Source organism: Pleurodeles waltl, chromosome 7, assembly GCF_031143425.1.
Source record: "Pleurodeles waltl isolate 20211129_DDA chromosome 7, aPleWal1.hap1.20221129, whole genome shotgun sequence".
Taxonomy (NCBI): domain Eukaryota; kingdom Metazoa; phylum Chordata; class Amphibia; order Caudata; family Salamandridae; genus Pleurodeles; species Pleurodeles waltl.
Window position 1 is genome coordinate 1,145,976,932 of NC_090446.1, and position 17,670 is coordinate 1,145,994,601.

Sequence of the window (17,670 nt, forward strand, 5' to 3'; positions counted from 1 at the left end):
TGTCTCATACACTTTTCAACATACTCCGGAGTCTCTTGACCTCGCAGGGCCCGTCTCAACAACAACAACCACGTGGACCTTTTTCTGCACAAAGCGCCACATGCACATGAAGTTCGACGACTTCCCTACTCTCACACTCGGAGTCGCACCTCTGCTATTCTCTAAAATCCTCGCAACCTTTTCAAACAATCTGCGGCAATAAGCTGTGCAAGCGCAAAATCCTAACTTCACTCATACCGTCACTAGTACCGCCAACGCCGATCTCACACCTCCATTCTCTCCATTCGCAAGCTCCGAGATCCCGGGAAAGTCGCGGGGGACTTAGGGCATCATCATTCTCTCAATCTGTTTTACCCAAGAAAAATCTAATTCAACACCATATACCTCTCGAGCAGGATCCCAAAGGGCGAAACCGTTAATTCAACACCATATATCTCTCGAATTGGGTCCCAAAGGGCGAAACCGTTAATTCAACACCATATATCTCTCGAATTGGGTCCCAAAGGGCGAAACCGTCCTCTGCTACCATCTACTGATAGAGCGTTCCGGACTAATAAATTACCTATCTCTGGACGCTCTTGGGTCGATGAATCTTTTGACCAAGTGGGGCTCTCTTCACCCGAGAGTAATCAATTTAATCAAATCAATAATCAATAACGAACATAAGCAATGCCCTGATCAACATAACACTTCACAATTAATCCAGAAAACATTTTGGCGAACCATGACCTTGCGGCCATGAATAACCACACCAGTTTATTCAAAGTTAATGAATTTATTTCCCTATATTAACAAAGCTAGCACGATATAAATGTGTCTCAACACCAAATGATATATGTAAATGAACATTAATAGCTGTCCATAACGGCGAAAAAGATGCAATCTATGCAGCATTTGAATAACAATGCATTCGATGATAGCAACGCAAACCACTAAAAGTATAATCTGTAATGGGCTAATTGCATACATTAGTCAGCATAACAAGGTCTCAAATTGCATCGTGCGACAAATGAATTCTCATCTAACCTCAAATTAGCATCTGCATGTGGGATTTCATGCAAAAACAATTTAGCAACATTAATTTGGAAAACTCCTAACTAGGGCTCTTATCAAAAATCAGCAGTTGGTTACCTAAAAAGAAACACAATGCAATTGTACATTTTCCTTTCATATTTACCAAATTCAATCAGCATTCAAGGAAGTCTTCGTCTCACAGGTACCGGTTTCGATCAGCATGGGACGGGGCAAAGGGGCAGGGTGGACGGGGCAATTGCCTCACAGCGGCAAGATAAAAGGACAAAACTACTACTTTATGCAAAGGGGCAAATCGAAGTTAAAGTCTCTAGGGCGAGAATTACTTAAAGTCTCTTTCTCTCGATTAGAGAAAGCATCAAAGTCTCATTCAAAATGGCGTCGAACATCAATTGGCATCGTAGAGGATGGCAAAATGACGAAGTCGGCAAGATGGGCCATAATGTCTGCAATGTCCTGCAAAATGGCGGGTAATGTCCGGTAATGGCTATAATGGCTAATGGCTAATGGCTGCTTTCTTCTTGTGCACCAGGTTTAAATAAACAACAGTTCAAATCCAGTAGGGTCTTCCATTGGAGGGTTCATAGGTGCTTCAAATTGTCCAATCAAAAACAACAATTCACAAGCTTCTACCTAGGCATACATTATCCTTGGAGTCGGGAACGTAAGTTGCAACATATTTTACCAATTAACTCACTTTCAGAGCTTCCATTGTCTGCACCTGCAGATTGACCTTGGAGCAAAGAAGAAGATGCCAGGCTGGCACGAAACCTTAAAGATAAGCATGTGAACCGATCTCACTGGAAAAGTACAGCTTCAAGCAAGAATACACGTTTTATTAGCACATTAGAAAAATACGAGCATCTAAACCGTGAGACAAGGCAACTAGGCCAAAGCCTCCACTAAAGTTATGCTAAGCTAAAGGCATTTCAAACAAGCAAATCATGGCACACGTTTACGATTATGTCAGATTCGTACAATTCTAATACATCACATTATATAAAGCACGCTTATAAATGTTGGCAAACTACTCTGAGGGCACATTTGTCCCCGTACAATCTTATTTAGTTCGATTAAAGTCACACTTGATTATTGCAGCACTACGTTTATGCGCTAAAAATATAAAACCTTCATTTCTGCGTCATACTTACTTACACTATTTCCAGGGAACACTTGGCCACGTTTTCCCTGCTTGTCTTTTTCCCAGTCGAACCCCTTAATTCAGTTAGCAGGAACAAGTCTTAAATTACATATCTTGCACTCTTACTTGCCCCACTACAGTGAATACTGTCTACTCAGGGAGATGGTGCTTGTTTAGAAAGTTAAACATTATTAGCAGATTAAAAGAGTCGTATACATATACAGCAAAAGTGAGAACTTAAATTTTTAAAACACCATGTAAAGGTATAGTAATTTGGAAACTGAAGCTAAACTCTCTGATGTCATCCTTGGCTGCAGTGAGGGCTGTTTTTGTGCTGTGGTTGGTGCGAAAGCCAGATTGAGAGCTGTCTTGGTGTTGATGGAGTTCTAGGTATCAGCAAGTTGGGTTTTGATGGCTTTCTCCAGGAGCTTAGCTGGAAAAGGCAGGAGGAAGATGGGTCTGTAGCTACTGACGGAGTTGGAGCCCACTACTGGTTTCTTCAATACGGCTTTAACTTTTGCATTTTTTTCAGCAAGATGGGAAGGTGGTGGTGGTTATGGAGGTGGTGATGATAGCAGTGAGCACGGAGGTGAATATGGTTCTTCCAAGGTTGTATGTGAAGTGGGGTCGTGGGTATGAGGGGGCTTCTGAGTGAATGGTATTCATCAGGGAAGTGGTGTCTTCATTTGAGATGGGTTTCCAGTTGCTTAGCTGCTTTTTGACGATGAGGTGTTCTGCTGGGTGTTTGTGTTGGTATGCTGTGGGTCAAATGTCTTCTAGATCTTGGCAATCTTCTGTTCAAAGAAGTTTGAGGGGTCATTACAGAGTTCTTGGGATGGGATGATGTAGTTGTTGGCATCAGTGGGGTTGGAGAACACCTTGACAATGAAGAGTTTTTTGGCGTTTTTGGGGTTGGCTTTGGGTCTGACAGTTAGGACCTTTTTCTTTGCAGCTGGTAGTTTGTAGTGATATAAGTTGAGGACAGCTTTGAATGTAGATTATGCAGTGGTGTTTTAGATGAGTCTCCATTTTTTTTCAAGATGTTTGCAGTGGCGCTTGAACTCCCTGGGGTTGTTCATGTACCTGCTGGGTCATCTGTTGTTTTTGGGAGGTTTTGTTTCTGGTGGGAGTGGTGCAGTTCACACACTCAGTGAACCATTTATTGAAGAGCTTGGTGTCAACATCGAGGTCCCGGTGTGGTTGGGTGGCCATTCCTGTAGATATTTGCTCCAGTTTTCTGTGGATTTGTTGCCCCAGTGTCTTGATAGTGCCTTGGGGTTTTTCTGGTGGGGTGGCTTGGTGGACAGGTTACTTGAAATGTATGATGTAGTGGTGGGACGATGTGAGCAGGATTGTGTTGCTGGTGGTGATCCTGTTGTTGGAGGAGAAAATAGGTTCAAGTCTGCGGCCTGCAGTAGGGGTTGGTCCTTGGACGAGCGGGGTGAACCTGAGGTTACTGAGGTGGTAGATGAGCGATGTGGAGTTGGGGTCTGTGGTGTCTTCCAGGTGGAAATTGAGGTCCCCGAGGGGGATGTAGTTGGTTGATCTGATGTAGAGGGGAGCGATGACGTCTGTGATGTTGTTATAGAATTCCCCTCTGGGGGCCCACGGGATGGTAGGTGAGAGTTATTGTAGTCTGTTCGTATTTTGAAGTGGAGGTCTTCAATTAGGTTGGTGTTCGAGTCCATTGAGGTGGTGCAGTCAATTCTGTTTTTGTAGATGATTGCAAGCCGTCCTCCTGGCTTGTGGGTTTGGTCCTGGTGTATGATTTTGTAGGTGGGTGGGATGCATGGGGCAATGTCCAGGTTGAGCCATGTTTCGGTTAGGAAGAGAAAGGCGGGTGTGTTGCTGTTAAGGAAGTCCCACATTTTGGTAGAGTGTTTCCAGAGGGTTCAGACATTGAGGAGCATGGTGGACTGTTGGTGTGGGGTGGTGGTGTTGGCGTGTCTCGATGGTTTCGAGGTAGTGGTGTTGGCATCTGAGGTGTTGCAGATGAAATCATAATTGGTGCAGAAGAAAGGTCCTAACGTGGTTCTGTGGGATGCGCTGCAGCATTGTGTTTGCCAGTGTGTGTTGTTGAGGTCTCAGAGGATGGCGGGGGAGTAGTGGAGGCATTTGTCAGCTTCAGATTAATTTAATTTCTCAAAGTCAATAACATATAATTTTTTTTTTATTTTATTTTAGTTCATGCCCAGTGTAACCACTGGGACAGGTCAAATTACTCTGTTTGAAGCATTTGATTTTCTTTTCAAATATTTGCTGCAGTCACTTTTTCAGAGCAGGGTTGGGTTGGCCAGTCGTCATACATGGTTGCACCTTAACAGCTCACACCAGATCATGGAGCCTCACTGTCACCAAGCTCATCTGTTTTGTTCTTGAATGCACAGAGACAAGCTATCCAAAGTAGAAGCTGGGGTGTCATGCGGAGAGGACAGGGGTATGCTTGGAAGGTGCAGTCTCTGCCCAGTGGTGATCAGGGGACAGGTGCAGACCTATGCAGTAGCATGTATGCCTATGGTTGCTCTGCTTTCCTTGCACGCTTCACCTGCCCTGGACATCTGAGTCTATTGTTTCACAAGGCAGAAAGGGAAGGTGTCTCATATGCCCAGCATGTGTGCATCGCGTGGATCCAGGAAAAGCAACCCACACAATGTTAGCCTACTCAGCACTAGTGCAGTTAACTCCTAAACACCAGCCGAAGAGAGACAGTGAAAAAACAGAGGTCAAAGTGGGCAGGTCCTATTGCTAAGTTCCACACTTTATGCTTTTAAAATAGTAACAAAACTGTTCTCATACCTTGTGTTTAAAAACCACAGTTGGTTCCGCATTTTTAATACCGACCTTGAGTTGCTGGGGCTGAAAGGGAAGCAGAGATGTTTTAAATCGTGGACAAAGTTTGCAGTTGCCAGGGCCCCATCTTCCAAGGTGCCCCAGGGCAGTGATTTTCTCTCTGTATCACCTTTGCCTCTCAGCCTCGACGTCGTTCCATCACTCAGCCTAACTCCACCTTATGTTCTTTCTCTCTATCCGGTGTCATCGCAAGGATTTGGGGCCCGGGCCAGGACATATGGCAGTTGATTTTTGTGTGACCCCTGTTGTGAAAATGTAACATATAATTCAATGTTGTTTACCACCGTACATGCTTGAATTAGCAGGAAATGGGTATTAGAATTCAGGGTAAATGCACACTGGGTGCCCCAAAAAGTGCGTTGCTCGGGGTCCCAGAATTCCTTAAGATGACAAGAGAAGGCCCCTGTACTGTGAAACAAGAGAAGAAACAAACGTTCTCTCCAAGATGGTCTGTTGCGTGAAAAAAGGTAAATGTGTGCAATTGGTTAATCAGCAAATCCCAGGTCTGCTCGGGAGCCAGTTTAGGCTTTTACCGATGCCATCATTTGAAGTTTTAATGGTGAAAAAGTTTATTGTGAAGTACAATAAAGGAATGCATCCTTTTAATGGAAACCTATAAAATGTTTGCACCAGGTGGAATATAATTGTTAGTACTAAAATTACAATTTTGAATACAATGTCAACACTTAGGCCCTCAGTCCTAGATTGGCGGGCGGCGGTCAGCGCCCGCCTAGCGGGAACCGCCAGAAGACCGTACCGCGGTCAAAAGACCGCGGCGGTCATTCTGAGTTTCCCGCTGGGCTGGCGGGCGACTGACAGAAGGCCGCCCGCCCGCCCAGCGGGAAACCCCCTTCCACGAGGATGCCGGCTCCGAATGGAGCCGCCGGAGTCGAATGGGTGCGACGGGTGCAGTTGCACCCGTCGCGATTTTCAGTGTCTGCCACGCAGACACTGAAAATCTATGTGGGGCCCTGTTAGGGGGCCCCACAACACCCGTTCCCGCCAGCCAGGTTCTGGCAGGGAAAACCGCCAGAACCAGGCTGGCGGGAAGGGGGTCGGAATCCCCATGGCGGCGCTGCTTGCAGCGACGCCGTGGAGGATTCCCTGGGGCAGCGGGAAGCCGGCGGGAAACCGCTGGCTTCCCTTTTCTGACCGCGGCTTTACCGCCGCGGTCAGAATGCCCCCGGAAGCACCGCCAGCCTGTTGGCGGTGCTTCCTCCGTCACCTACCCTGGTGGTCATAGACCACCAGGGTAGGAATGACCCCCTTAATCCCTGAGGCCATGATATATTAACACTTCACACTTTGCATTGGGCAGGTGTCTAAAAATGTGATGCAAATTGGCGCAGATTGTCTGCATTAAATTATATTTCCATCATCTTGGCCCCGGTAGTCACACCCTTCGTCCAGCTCAAAGAGTTGCAGAAGTATATCGTCATTTTACAAATGAACGATAAAATAAATAAAGACACAGACCTGGAGTCAATTAGCAGTGCAGCGCGCGCTGACACGGGAATGTGGCAGCTGTTGCAGGGAAAGCAGTACGTCACCGTGTATGACATCACAGCTGTGGTTGCTGACAGAAGAGGGGGTCAGTTATTGCAGGGTAAGGGAGCGTATCCCCTTATAAAGTCACAGCAATTTAAAATATTTTTCGTTCACACTGCTGTGACGGAGTAGGGGTGAAGAACCGCACTCAGAACCCACTACTCACTCTACTGGTTAGAGAAAGGACCACGTTTATACATGCAGTGCAAACTACATTTTTAGAAAATGTCTGTGTGAATAAATATATGAATAACTCTCTTATCAATGACTGAAAGGTTAGCAAAAAGTCACCAATAAGGCCAGTGTCTCTGAAAGGCCAATGAGACCTAGGCTACACTGACCCATGGCCTTGTGTTTTGGGCCTCCTGAGAATGCTAGGCTTGGCTTCTGACCCCTGCCCTCCCACGTCCTGAACTGCTTTCTCTCTCTCATCACTCAGGTGCCGAGTACAGCCTCCTGCCCAGGCCATGCCAGCTGCTGATATTCTTGAACCCTCATGGAGGACATGGGGCAGCTCTCTCACTCTTCAAAGAGCACGTACTACCAATGCTGAGCAAAGCGGAAATTGGCTTCAGCCTGATTGTAACTGGTAAGACACCTTATGGGAGTGTAAATACATACGGCAGGGTAGACTATAGGTAGATTGTTAGACCTCTAAATGTGGGTCTGGCCCCCCAAACTTTGGTCATTAGTGTAATGTGATGTAATGGATGATTGATAAATCCATATATGGTAGGTAAGACCACTGTGCAAGTAGAAACGTGTATAATTTATTCAGGTCAGACTTGTCAGAAGTGTTCACAAAGCTTGAGACCAAAACTTAATGTGGGCCCCTTTGGCTACTGCTCCCATTTTTGTCAAGTGCCATAATCACCCATTTCTATTTGTTAAAAAAATTACTGGACTCGTGAAAAGAGAAAATGTCTTCTGGCGTTGTCCAGTGCTCCGGCCTCTTAGGCTGCCTTATTATTCAAGACAGAAACTTACTCCTAATTAAAGACCTATAAATACACGTTGTTGAAGTAGAGCAGGGCCCTGGAACCCTGGAAGCCGAAGGCACAATGCCCTCTATGTCTTTTCTGTTTGTGACTGCCCTGGTTGTATGAATGTAGGAGGCTGGACTGGCTTGCAGTGAGTACCAAGGGGTACTTACACCTTGCACCAGGCCCAGGTATCCCTTATTAGTGTATAGGGGTGTCTAGCAGCTTAGGCTGATAGAAAAGGTAGCTTAGCAGAGCAGCTTAGGCTGAACTAGGAGACAAGTGAAGCTCCTACAGTACCACTAGTGTCATATGCACAATATCATAAGAAAACACAATACACAGATATACTAAAAATAAAGGTACTTTATTTTTATGACTGTTGGACTTTTGCTTATGCAGGGTCATCCCCAGTCTTTTTGCCTCCTGCCTCCTATTTTTTTCTGACCTGTCGCTGTTGGCTTTTGAACTCTGAGCACTTTCCCACTGCTAACCAGTGCTAAAGTGCATATGCTCTCTGTGTGAAATTATATGTGATTGGTTTATCCATGATTGGCATATTTGATTTACTAGTAAGTCCCTAGTAAGGTGCACTAGAGGTGCCAGGGCCTGTAAATCAAATGCTACTAGTGGGCCTGCAGCACTGGTTGTGCCACCCACATAAGTAGCTCTGTAATCATGTCTCAGACCTGCCACTGCAGTGTCTGTGTGTGTATTTTTACACTGTAAATTCGACTTGGCAAGTGTACCCACTTGCCAGGCCTAAACCTTCCCTTTTCTTACATGTAAGGCACCCCTAAGGTAGGCCCTAGGTAGCCCCAAGGGCAGGGTGCAGTGTATGGATAAGGTAGGACATATAGTAATGTGGTTTATATGTCCTGACAGTGAAATACTGCTAAATTCGTTTTTTCACTGTTGCAAGGACTGTCTCTCTCATAGGATAATATGGGGGCTACCTTTAAATATGATTAAAGCGTAGATTCCCCTAGAGAGTAGATGGACATGTGGAGTTTGGGGTCCCTGAGCTCACAATTTAAAAATACATCTTTTAGTAAAGTTGATTTTGAGATTGTGCGTTTGAAAATGCCACTTTTAGAAAGTGAGCATTTTCTTGCTTAAACCATTCTGTGACCCTGCCTTGTTTGTGGATTCCCTGTCTGGGTCAGTTGACAGTTGGGTTGTTTTTCACCTCACACCAGACAGTGACACAAAGGGAGCTGGGGTGTAACCTGCATTTCCTGATTAGCCATCTCTGCTAGGAGGGAGGGGTGGAGTGGTCACTCTCATCTGAAAGGACTGTGCCTGCCTCTAACAATGCCGGCTCCAACCCCCTGGTGTGTGTCTGAGGCCTTGCCTGGGCAAGGCAGGATTTCACAAGTAGGTGTGAGTCCCCTTTGAAGAAAGGTGACTTCAAAGACTAAAATGGGTATAAGAAGGGCACCCAAACCTACAGACTTTAGAAACACTTCTGGAATCAAGAGGAACCTCTGCCTGGAGAAGAGCTGTTAGCTGAGGAGGAAGTGCTGCCCTGCCTGTGACTGTGCTTTGTGGAGCTTTCCTGCAGTGCTGCTTCTGCCAGAGTAAGAGGGCAAAGACTGGACTTTGTGTGCCTTCCATCTTGAGAAGAAATCTCCAAGGGCTTGATCTAGAGCTTGCCTCCTGTTGTTTGAAGTCTCAGGGACAGCAAAGACTTCTCTCTGCCAGCACCTGGAGCCTCTGGAGAGACTCCTACTCTGCCCTGTGGTGCCCATCCAGTTCCTGGGACCCTGAAAGGAGAAGCTGGCAGCCTAAAGACAAGAAAATCCACGCACAGAGCGCCTTGCGGGGAAAAGATCGACGCGAATCCGATCTGCGGCTGAAAAACGACGCGCCGCCAGCTCCGCAGCTGAGAAACAACGCTCGCCGGAAACGCGACCGAAGAATCGACGCACGGAGCAGGAGAAACGACACGCAGCATCGCTGACGGAGGCTGGGAGATCGCAACCTGCGCGGCGGGATCTTCAACTCATCGTGCGGCTGGATTTTTAACTCGAGTACCGCCGTGCGGAGTTATTTTCGACGCACACCCGCCCGTGCGGGGTTATTTTTGACGCACGCCAGGTACATTTTCACTCTAGCAGCGCTAGTGTGTTTTTAAAACTACTTAAAGACTCTTTTTGATTTTTAATTAATAACTTGACTTGTGTATGGTGGATTTTTGTCGTTTTGGTCTTGTTTTGTTTAGATAAATATTTCCTATTTTTCTAAACCTGTGTTGTGTCATTTTGTAGTGTTTTCATTGAGTTACTGTGTGTGTTGGTACAAATACTTTACGCCTAGCACTCTGAGGTTAAGCCTACTGCTCTGCCAAGCTACCAAGGGGGTAAGCAGGGGTTAGCTGAGGGTGATTCTCTTTTACCCTGACTAGAGTGAGGGTCTTTGCTTGAACAGGGGGTAACCTGACTGTCAACCAAGGACCCCATTTCTAACATTGGTGATCAGCGGTCGGGATTTGGACTTGTATTTGTGCTTGACATACAGTAATTAAGTGTACACTACTGTTTTGATCTCAGACCACTACGTGACCACATACTACTTGTTTGGTGATCTTTTGCTTTTTCTCTTAAGGACTCCTTTTTGTTCTACTTCCATGATTTTGCTGATCCCTTGACTGATTCTTTTTACTTCATTGGGAACTTATTTTCTGCCTTTGGAACTTTGCACTTGTGACCATCATGTCTCAATCTGGAGATGCAACAGCTGGAGCTGTGTTTGAAATGGAGAAACTGAAGGAGTACTCAGTTGCTCAATTGAAACAGTTCCTTAAAGATCTTGACTGTCCCACTAAGAGCTCCACCAGGGAGGGGGAGCTGCAAAAGGCACAGAGGGCCGGGGTGACAATCAAGAAGGCTGGAGGGCACACAGAGGAGGAGAATGTGGGTGGGGAAGTGCAGAGGATACACAGTGGTGTAGTGGAGGTACCTGTTACGCCTGGGGGGAGGGTCCCCAGGAGGGGTAGCAGGGTGTCGTCTAAGGGTCTGACTCCTAAAGATGTGCAGGACAGACAGGCAGAAAGGGTTCGCCGGTTGGAGGCAGAAAAGTTGAGGATGCAAAGGGAGTATGACAAGTGGGAAAGGGACTTCGAGATACAAAGGATGATTTATGCTTACAAGCTTAAATTGAAACCGCTGGAAGTCATGAGGGCTGAATCCAGCTGGAATGGTGGCAGCAACAATTTTATATCTAGTGCTGCTGAAGAAATGCACATGCCCAGAGATGTGGTGCCCTACTTGAAGGAGGGAGTTAACACACACCAGGAGGTTCAGGGGTATGAGGTAGCTCCAGTGATGCACAGGGTCCCTGAGGTGGATTGGGGAACTGGCATGGGGAGTCATATTCCTACTGGTGGGAAGGACACTCTACTGACTCTAGGTGAGAGTGACAGGGAGAGGGGTTCCCCCCAGGTAGAAGTCCTGGTTATGGAGTGTGAAGACATCCCAGAAGAGTGTGGGTTGAGTGTCAGGGACAGTCAGGTACTGTCTCACCAGTCTCAGAAGGGTGATGTGGGGTGCTTTTCCAAGGCAGAGTCACTGGATGGTTGGGTGAAGGGTACTTTGGTTAATTCATGTAAGGGGCTGAGTGATGTAATTGCTGGAGAGCATATGTCTAGTCCTTATTTTCCAGAGCTACGCCAACACCAGGTGGAGTGTGAGTTCTCTGACCCCAGGGAGCTTACAATGGAGGCAGACCTCTTGGTGAGTACCAGAGAGTCTGAAGAGGCATTTGGGGGTGCTCCTGAGAGGAGTGGTCTAGGTATTTCCCAACCAGGTGAGGTAGGGAAGGATTGTAGTGTCCCAGGTAGGTCCCAGTGTAGTGGGATGGGTGAGGGACCCCATGTCCAGTCTCTGAGGAGAGGGAATGGGGATGGGCTGAGGTCCAAGGTGCCCGAGATCCGGTCCCAGGTCCTGGAGGGTTCCATGAGGGAACACCAGGAGGGGAGCCTAGCCTGTACCATAGGGCCAGCTGTTGAGGGAGACCCCACAGTGTCAGGAGAACTTGGGGGGGCGGCTGTAGCCAGCGTCCCACCAGTTCTGGTGTCTGGCAGTACCACTCCTAGTGAGGGGGTGCAGAAGTCCAGACAGAGGGTTGAGAGGGGGTTGCAGACCCCAGTGGAGAACCTGGAGGGTCAGGGGTCAGCTCTGAGAGCAGAGCCCCCCAGGAATGACCTTGGTAAGACCATTTCGGGGTTGGGGGGAATCCAGACTCTGTCAGATGGGCAGAGGTCAGGAGACCTGCGCCAGCCAGACTCTTGTGTGGCCCTTGGGGACAGTGTGTCCCTTGAGGGGGGTAAGTGTGCCCCCCTGGAAGTCCTGGTGTGCCAGGCAGTGGTTCAACCGCAGGGTAGTGACCCTGGGTTGGATGACCAGGTTCAGAGGGTAAACTCTGACCTGGTGGGGGGTAGGTATGCCCCCCAGGAAGTCCTGGGTTGCCAGGCAGTGGTCCAGTCTGTGGGTACAGACCCTGGACTGGAGGATCAGGTGCAGGGGGTAAACCCTGACCTGAAGGGGTGGGCGGTTTGCCCAATCACCCCCCCTGGTGTGATTTCAAGGGGTACTCTCCCTGAGGGGGGGGGGTGCAGAACCCTGAGAGTAGGGACAGGGGAGAAAGAGCCTCACCCCTGGCCCTGGTCCAACCTGAAGGTACAGACCCCAGGTTGGCGGACCAGTTGCAGGTTAACAGCCCTGCACTGGTGGAAGAATTGTGCAGGACTGCTTCTACAAGCACCCTGACAGTTTTTGACTCTGGGGGTGCCGCTTCGGCAGGGAGGGTACAGAGCCCCAGAGGGGAGGACCAGGGTCAGGTTGTCATCCCTGACCTGGTGGAAGGGAGAGTGGTCAAAGGGTGCCAGGCACCTGGGGCTACCGCCCCCCACTCTCCGCAGTCACAGTGGTTGGAGAGGCCTGAGGTCGGGCTCTCATCCCTGACAGTTGTCCGGGGCCACCGTGGCTTGCTGTCCTGGTGGACAGAGTTGCCCCTGGGGGGGGACGAGAGTCACACCCCGGGGGTGGAGTGGGCAACACCACTGTGTTGGCCCTGGTGGTACTATCTGCCCATTGCAATTCATCTGTGAGCAAAGTAAAGTTAGGTGCTGCACAGATGGTGTCTGTAGATGTGGAGAAGGGTTCCCCCTGGGTTAGCTTAGTGGGCCCTGAGAGTATGGACAGAGGGATCCAACTGGAGTCAGGAAGGCGTAGAACTGGAACATGCCCCTGCTGTTGTGGGCCTGGGTCCTTGTTCTATCGCCCCAATCAGGGAAGTACATCAAGGTATTGATTGTTCTCCCCTGGCTTTAGGCTGGTAGGGGGTCGTGTTGGACTTTTGCTTATGCAGGGTCATCCCCAGTCTTTTTGCCTCCTGTCTCCTATTTTTTTCTGACCTGTCGCTGTTGGCTTTTGAACTCTGAGCACTTTCCCACTGCTAACCAGTGCTAAAGTGCATATGCTCTCTGTGTGAAATTATATGTGATTGGTTTATCCATGATTGGCATATTTGATTTACTAGTAAGTCCCTAGTAAGGTGCACTAGAGGTGCCAGGGCCTGTAAATCAAATGCTACTAGTGGGCCTGCAGCACTGGTTGTGCCACCCACATAAGTAGCTCTGTAATCATGTCTCAGACCTGCCACTGCAGTGTCTGTGTGTGTATTTTTACACTGTAAATTCGACTTGGCAAGTGTACCCACTTGCCAGGCCTAAACCTTCCCTTTTCTTACATGTAAGGCACCCCTAAGGTAGGCCCTAGGTAGCCCCAAGGGCAGGGTGCAGTGTATGGATAAGGTAGGACATATAGTAATGTGGTTTATATGTCCTGACAGTGAAATACTGCTAAATTCGTTTTTCACTGTTGCAAGGACTGTCTCTCTCATAGGATAATATGGGGGCTACCTTTAAATATGATTAAAGCGTAGATTCCCCTAGAGAGTAGATGGACATGTGGAGTTTGGGGTCCCTGAGCTCACAATTTAAAAATACATCTTTTAGTAAAGTTGATTTTGAGATTGTGCGTTTGAAAATGCCACTTTTAGAAAGTGAGCATTTTCTTGCTTAAACCATTCTGTGACTCTGCCTTGTTTGTGGATTCCCTGTCTGGGTCAGTTGACAGTTGGGTTGTTTTTCACCTCACACCAGACAGTGACACAAAGGGAGCTGGGGTGTAAACTGCATTTCCTGATTAGCCATCTCTGCTAGGAGGGAGGGGTGGAGTGGTCACTCTCATCTGAAAGGACTGTGCCTGCCTCTAACAATGCCGGCTCCAACCCCCTGGTGTGTGTCTGAGGCCTTGCCTGGGCAAGGCAGGATTTCACAAGTAGGTGTGAGTCCCCTTTGAAGAAAGGTGACTTCAAAGACTAAAATGGGTATAAGAAGGGCACCCAAACCTACAGACTTTAGAAACACTTCTGGAATCAAGAGGAACCTCTGCCTGGAGAAGAGCTGTTAGCTGAGGAGGAAGTTCTGCCCTGCCTGTGACTGTGCTTTGTGGAGCTTTCCTGCAGTGCTGCTTCTGCCAGAGTAAGAGGGCAAAGACTGGACTTTGTGTGCCTTCCATCTTGAGAAGAAATCTCCAAGGGCTTGATCTAGAGCTTGCCTCCTGTTGTTTGAAGTCTCAGGGACAGCAAAGACTTCTCTCTGCCAGCACCTGGAGCCTCTGGAGAGACTCCTACTCTGCCCTGTGGTGCCCATCCAGTTCCTGGGACCCTGAAAGGAGAAGCTGGCAGCCTAAAGACAAGAAAATCCACGCACAGAGCGCCTTGCGGGGAAAAGATCGCCGCGAATCCGATCTGCGGCTGAAAAACGACGCGCCGGCAGCTCCGCAGCTGAGAAACGACGCTCGCCGGAAACGCGACTGAAGAATCGACGCACGGAGCAGGAGAAACGACGCGCAGCATCGCTGACGGAGGCTGGGAGATCGCAACCTGCGCGGTGGGATCTTCAACTCATCGTGCGGCTGGATTTTTGACTCGAGTACCGCCGTGCGGAGTTATTTTCGACGCACACCCGCCCGTGCGGGGTTATTTTTGACGCACGCCAGGTACATTTTCACTCTAGCAGCGCTAGTGTGTTTTTAAAACTACTTAAAGACTCTTTTTGATTTTTTATTAATAACTTGACTTGTGTATGGTGGATTTTTGTCGTTTTGGTCTTGTTTTGTTTAGATAAATATTTCCTATTTTTCTAAACCTGTGTTGTGTCATTTTGTAGTGTTTTCATTGAGTTACTGTGTGTGTTGGTACAAATACTTTACGCCTAGCACTCTGAGGTTAAGCCTACTGCTCTGCCAAGCTACCAAGGGGGTAAGCAGGGGTTAGCTGAGGGTGATTCTCTTTTACCCTGACTAGAGTGAGGGTCTTTGCTTGAACAGGGGGTAACCTGACTGTCAACCAAGGACCCCATTTCTAACAATGACAATATGCCAAAAGTATCTCAGTGAGTACCCTCAGTATGAGGATAGCAAATGTACACAAGATATATGTACACAATACCAAAATATGCAGTAATAGCAATAGAAAACAGTGCAAACAATGTATAGTCACAATAGAATTCAATGGGGGCACATAGGGATAGGGGCAACACAAACCATATACTCTAGAAGTGGAATGCGAACCACGAATGGACCCCAAACCTATGTGACCTTGTAGAGGGTCACTGGGACTGTAATAAAACAGTGAGGGTTAAAAAAATAGCCCACCCCAAGACCCTGAAAAGTGGGTGCAAAGTGCACCTAAGTTCCCCAAAGAGCACAGAAGTTGTGATAGGGGAATTCTGCAGGAAAGACCAACACCAGCAATGCAACAACAATGGATTTCCAGACGAGGGTACCTGTGGAACAAGGGGACCAAGTCCAAAAGTCACGATCAAGTCGGGAGTGGGCAGATGCCCAGGAAATGCCAGCTGTGGGTGCAAAGAAGCTGCCACCGGATGGTAGAAGCTGAGGATTCTGCACGAACGACAAGGGCTAGAAACTTCCCCTTTAGAGGATGGATGTCCCACGTCGTGAAGAGTCGTGCAGAAGTGTTTTCCCGCAGAAAGACCTCAAACAAGCCTTGCTAGCTGCAAGGGTCGTGGTTAGGGTTTTTGGATGCTGCTGTGGCCCAGGAGGAACCAGGATGTCGCCAACTGCGTGAGGAGACAGAGGGGGCGCCCAGCAAGAGAAGGAGCCCACTCAGAAGCAAGCAGCACCCGCAGAAGTGCCGGAACAGGCACTACGAAGTGGAGTGAATCGGTGCTCACCCGAAGTTGCACAAGAGAGTCCCACGCCGCCGGAGGACAACTCAGGAGGTCGTGCAATGCAGGTTAGAGTGCCGGGGACCCAGGCTTGGCTGTGCACGAAGGAAATCCTCGGTGAGTGCACAGGAGCCGGAGTAGCTGCAAAACACGCGGTTCCCAGCAATGCAGTCTGGCATGGGGAGGCAAGGACTTACCTCCACCAAACTTGGACTGAAGAGTCACTGGACTGTGGGAGTCACTTGGACAGAGTTGCTGAGTTCAAGGGACCTCGCTCGTCGTGCTGAGAGGAGACCCAGAGGACCTGTGATGCAATTCTTTGGTGCCTGCGGTTGCAGGGGGAAGATTCCGTCGACCCAAGGGAGATTTCTTCAGAGCTTCTAGTGCAGAGAGGAGGCAGACTACCCCCACAGCATGCACCACCAGGAAAACAGTCGAGAAGGCGGCTGGATCAGCGTTACAGGGTTGCAGTAGTCGTCGTTGCTACTTTGTTGCAGTTTTGCAGGCTTCCAGCGCGGTCAGCAGTCGATTCCATGGCAGAAGGTGAAGAGAGAGATGCAGAGGAACTCTGATGAGCTCTTGCATTCGTTATCTAAAAAATTCCCAAAGCAGAGACCATAAATAGCCAGAAAAGGAGGTTTGGCTACTTAGGAGAGAGGATAGGCTAGCAACACCTGAAGGAGCCTATCAAAAGGAGTCTCTGACGTCACCTGCTGGCCCTGGTCACTCAGAGCAGTCCAGTGTGCCAGCAGCACCTCTGTTTCCAAGATGGCAGAGGTCTGGAGCACACTGGAGGAGCTCTGGGCACCTCCCAGGGGAGGTGCAGGTCAGGGGAGTGGTCACTCCCCTTTCCTTTGTCCAGTTTCGCGCCAGAGCAGGGCTGAGGGATCCCTGAACCGGTGTAGACTGGCTTATGCAGAGATGGGCACCATCTGTGCCCATCAAAGCATTTCCAGAGGCTGGGGGAGGCTACTCCTCCCCAGCCCTGACACCTTATTCCAAAGGGAGAGGGTGTAACACCCTCTCTCTGAGGAAGTTTTTTGTTCTGCCTTCTTGGGCCAAGCCTGGCTGGACCCCAGGAGGGCAGAAACCTGTCTGAGGGGTTGGCAGCAGCAGCAGCTGCAGTGATACCCTGGAAAGGTAGTTTGGCAGTACCCAGGTCTGTGCTAGAGACCCGGGGAATCATGGGATTGTCTCCCCAATATCAGGATGGCATTGGTGGGGCAATTCCATGATCTTAGACATGTTACATGGCCATATTCAGAGTTACCATTGTGAAGCTACACATAGGTAGTGACCTATATGTAGTGCACGCGTGTAATGGTGTCCCCGCACTCACAAAGTCCGGGGAATTGGCCCTGAACAATGTGGGGGCTAATGTTACGCCACTACCAACCCGCGCCCCAAGGAAAGAGCCGGTCTCAGGAGGCAGCTGTCGCTAAGAGGGGGCTGGAGACAGAAGCTTGATTTGACTCCCACACTTGGCCATCATTTAATCCCTGAGTGCAATTGTCACCAATAGGTGATTGGAAGCTGCAACTTGATTTGACTTTCTCACTTAGCCATCATTTAGTCCCTGATCCGAGATGTCACCAGAAGGAGGTTGAATGCAGCAGCTTGATTTAATTCTCACACCTGGACATCATCTAGGGTCAGATATACTAACATTTCTAATAGCAATTACCAAATAGCGATTTCTTTTGTGAATCGCTACTACAAATTTACTAAGTGTATAACTGGCCCTTATTTCCTAATTAGCAATTCGTAGTGGGTCACAAATAGGCATACCTCATGAATATTAATGAGGTTGTTTGCACGTTTTGCCCCTCTAGGATTCGCTGCCATCACAGTGATACAAT

The 17,670-nt window shown here is 48.6% G+C and overlaps 1 protein-coding gene across 1 annotated transcript in view; it reads left to right on the forward strand.

Moving 5' to 3' along the window:
* SPHK1 (sphingosine kinase 1) overlaps window positions 1-17,670 on the forward strand; it is a 137,688-nt gene that overhangs the window by 64,747 nt on the left and 55,271 nt on the right. The window contains exon 2 of the mRNA XM_069200224.1: window positions 7,011-7,160. Coding sequence (XP_069056325.1) covers window positions 7,011-7,160 — 150 coding nt within the window. The remainder of the gene's footprint in view (window positions 1-7,010; window positions 7,161-17,670) is intronic.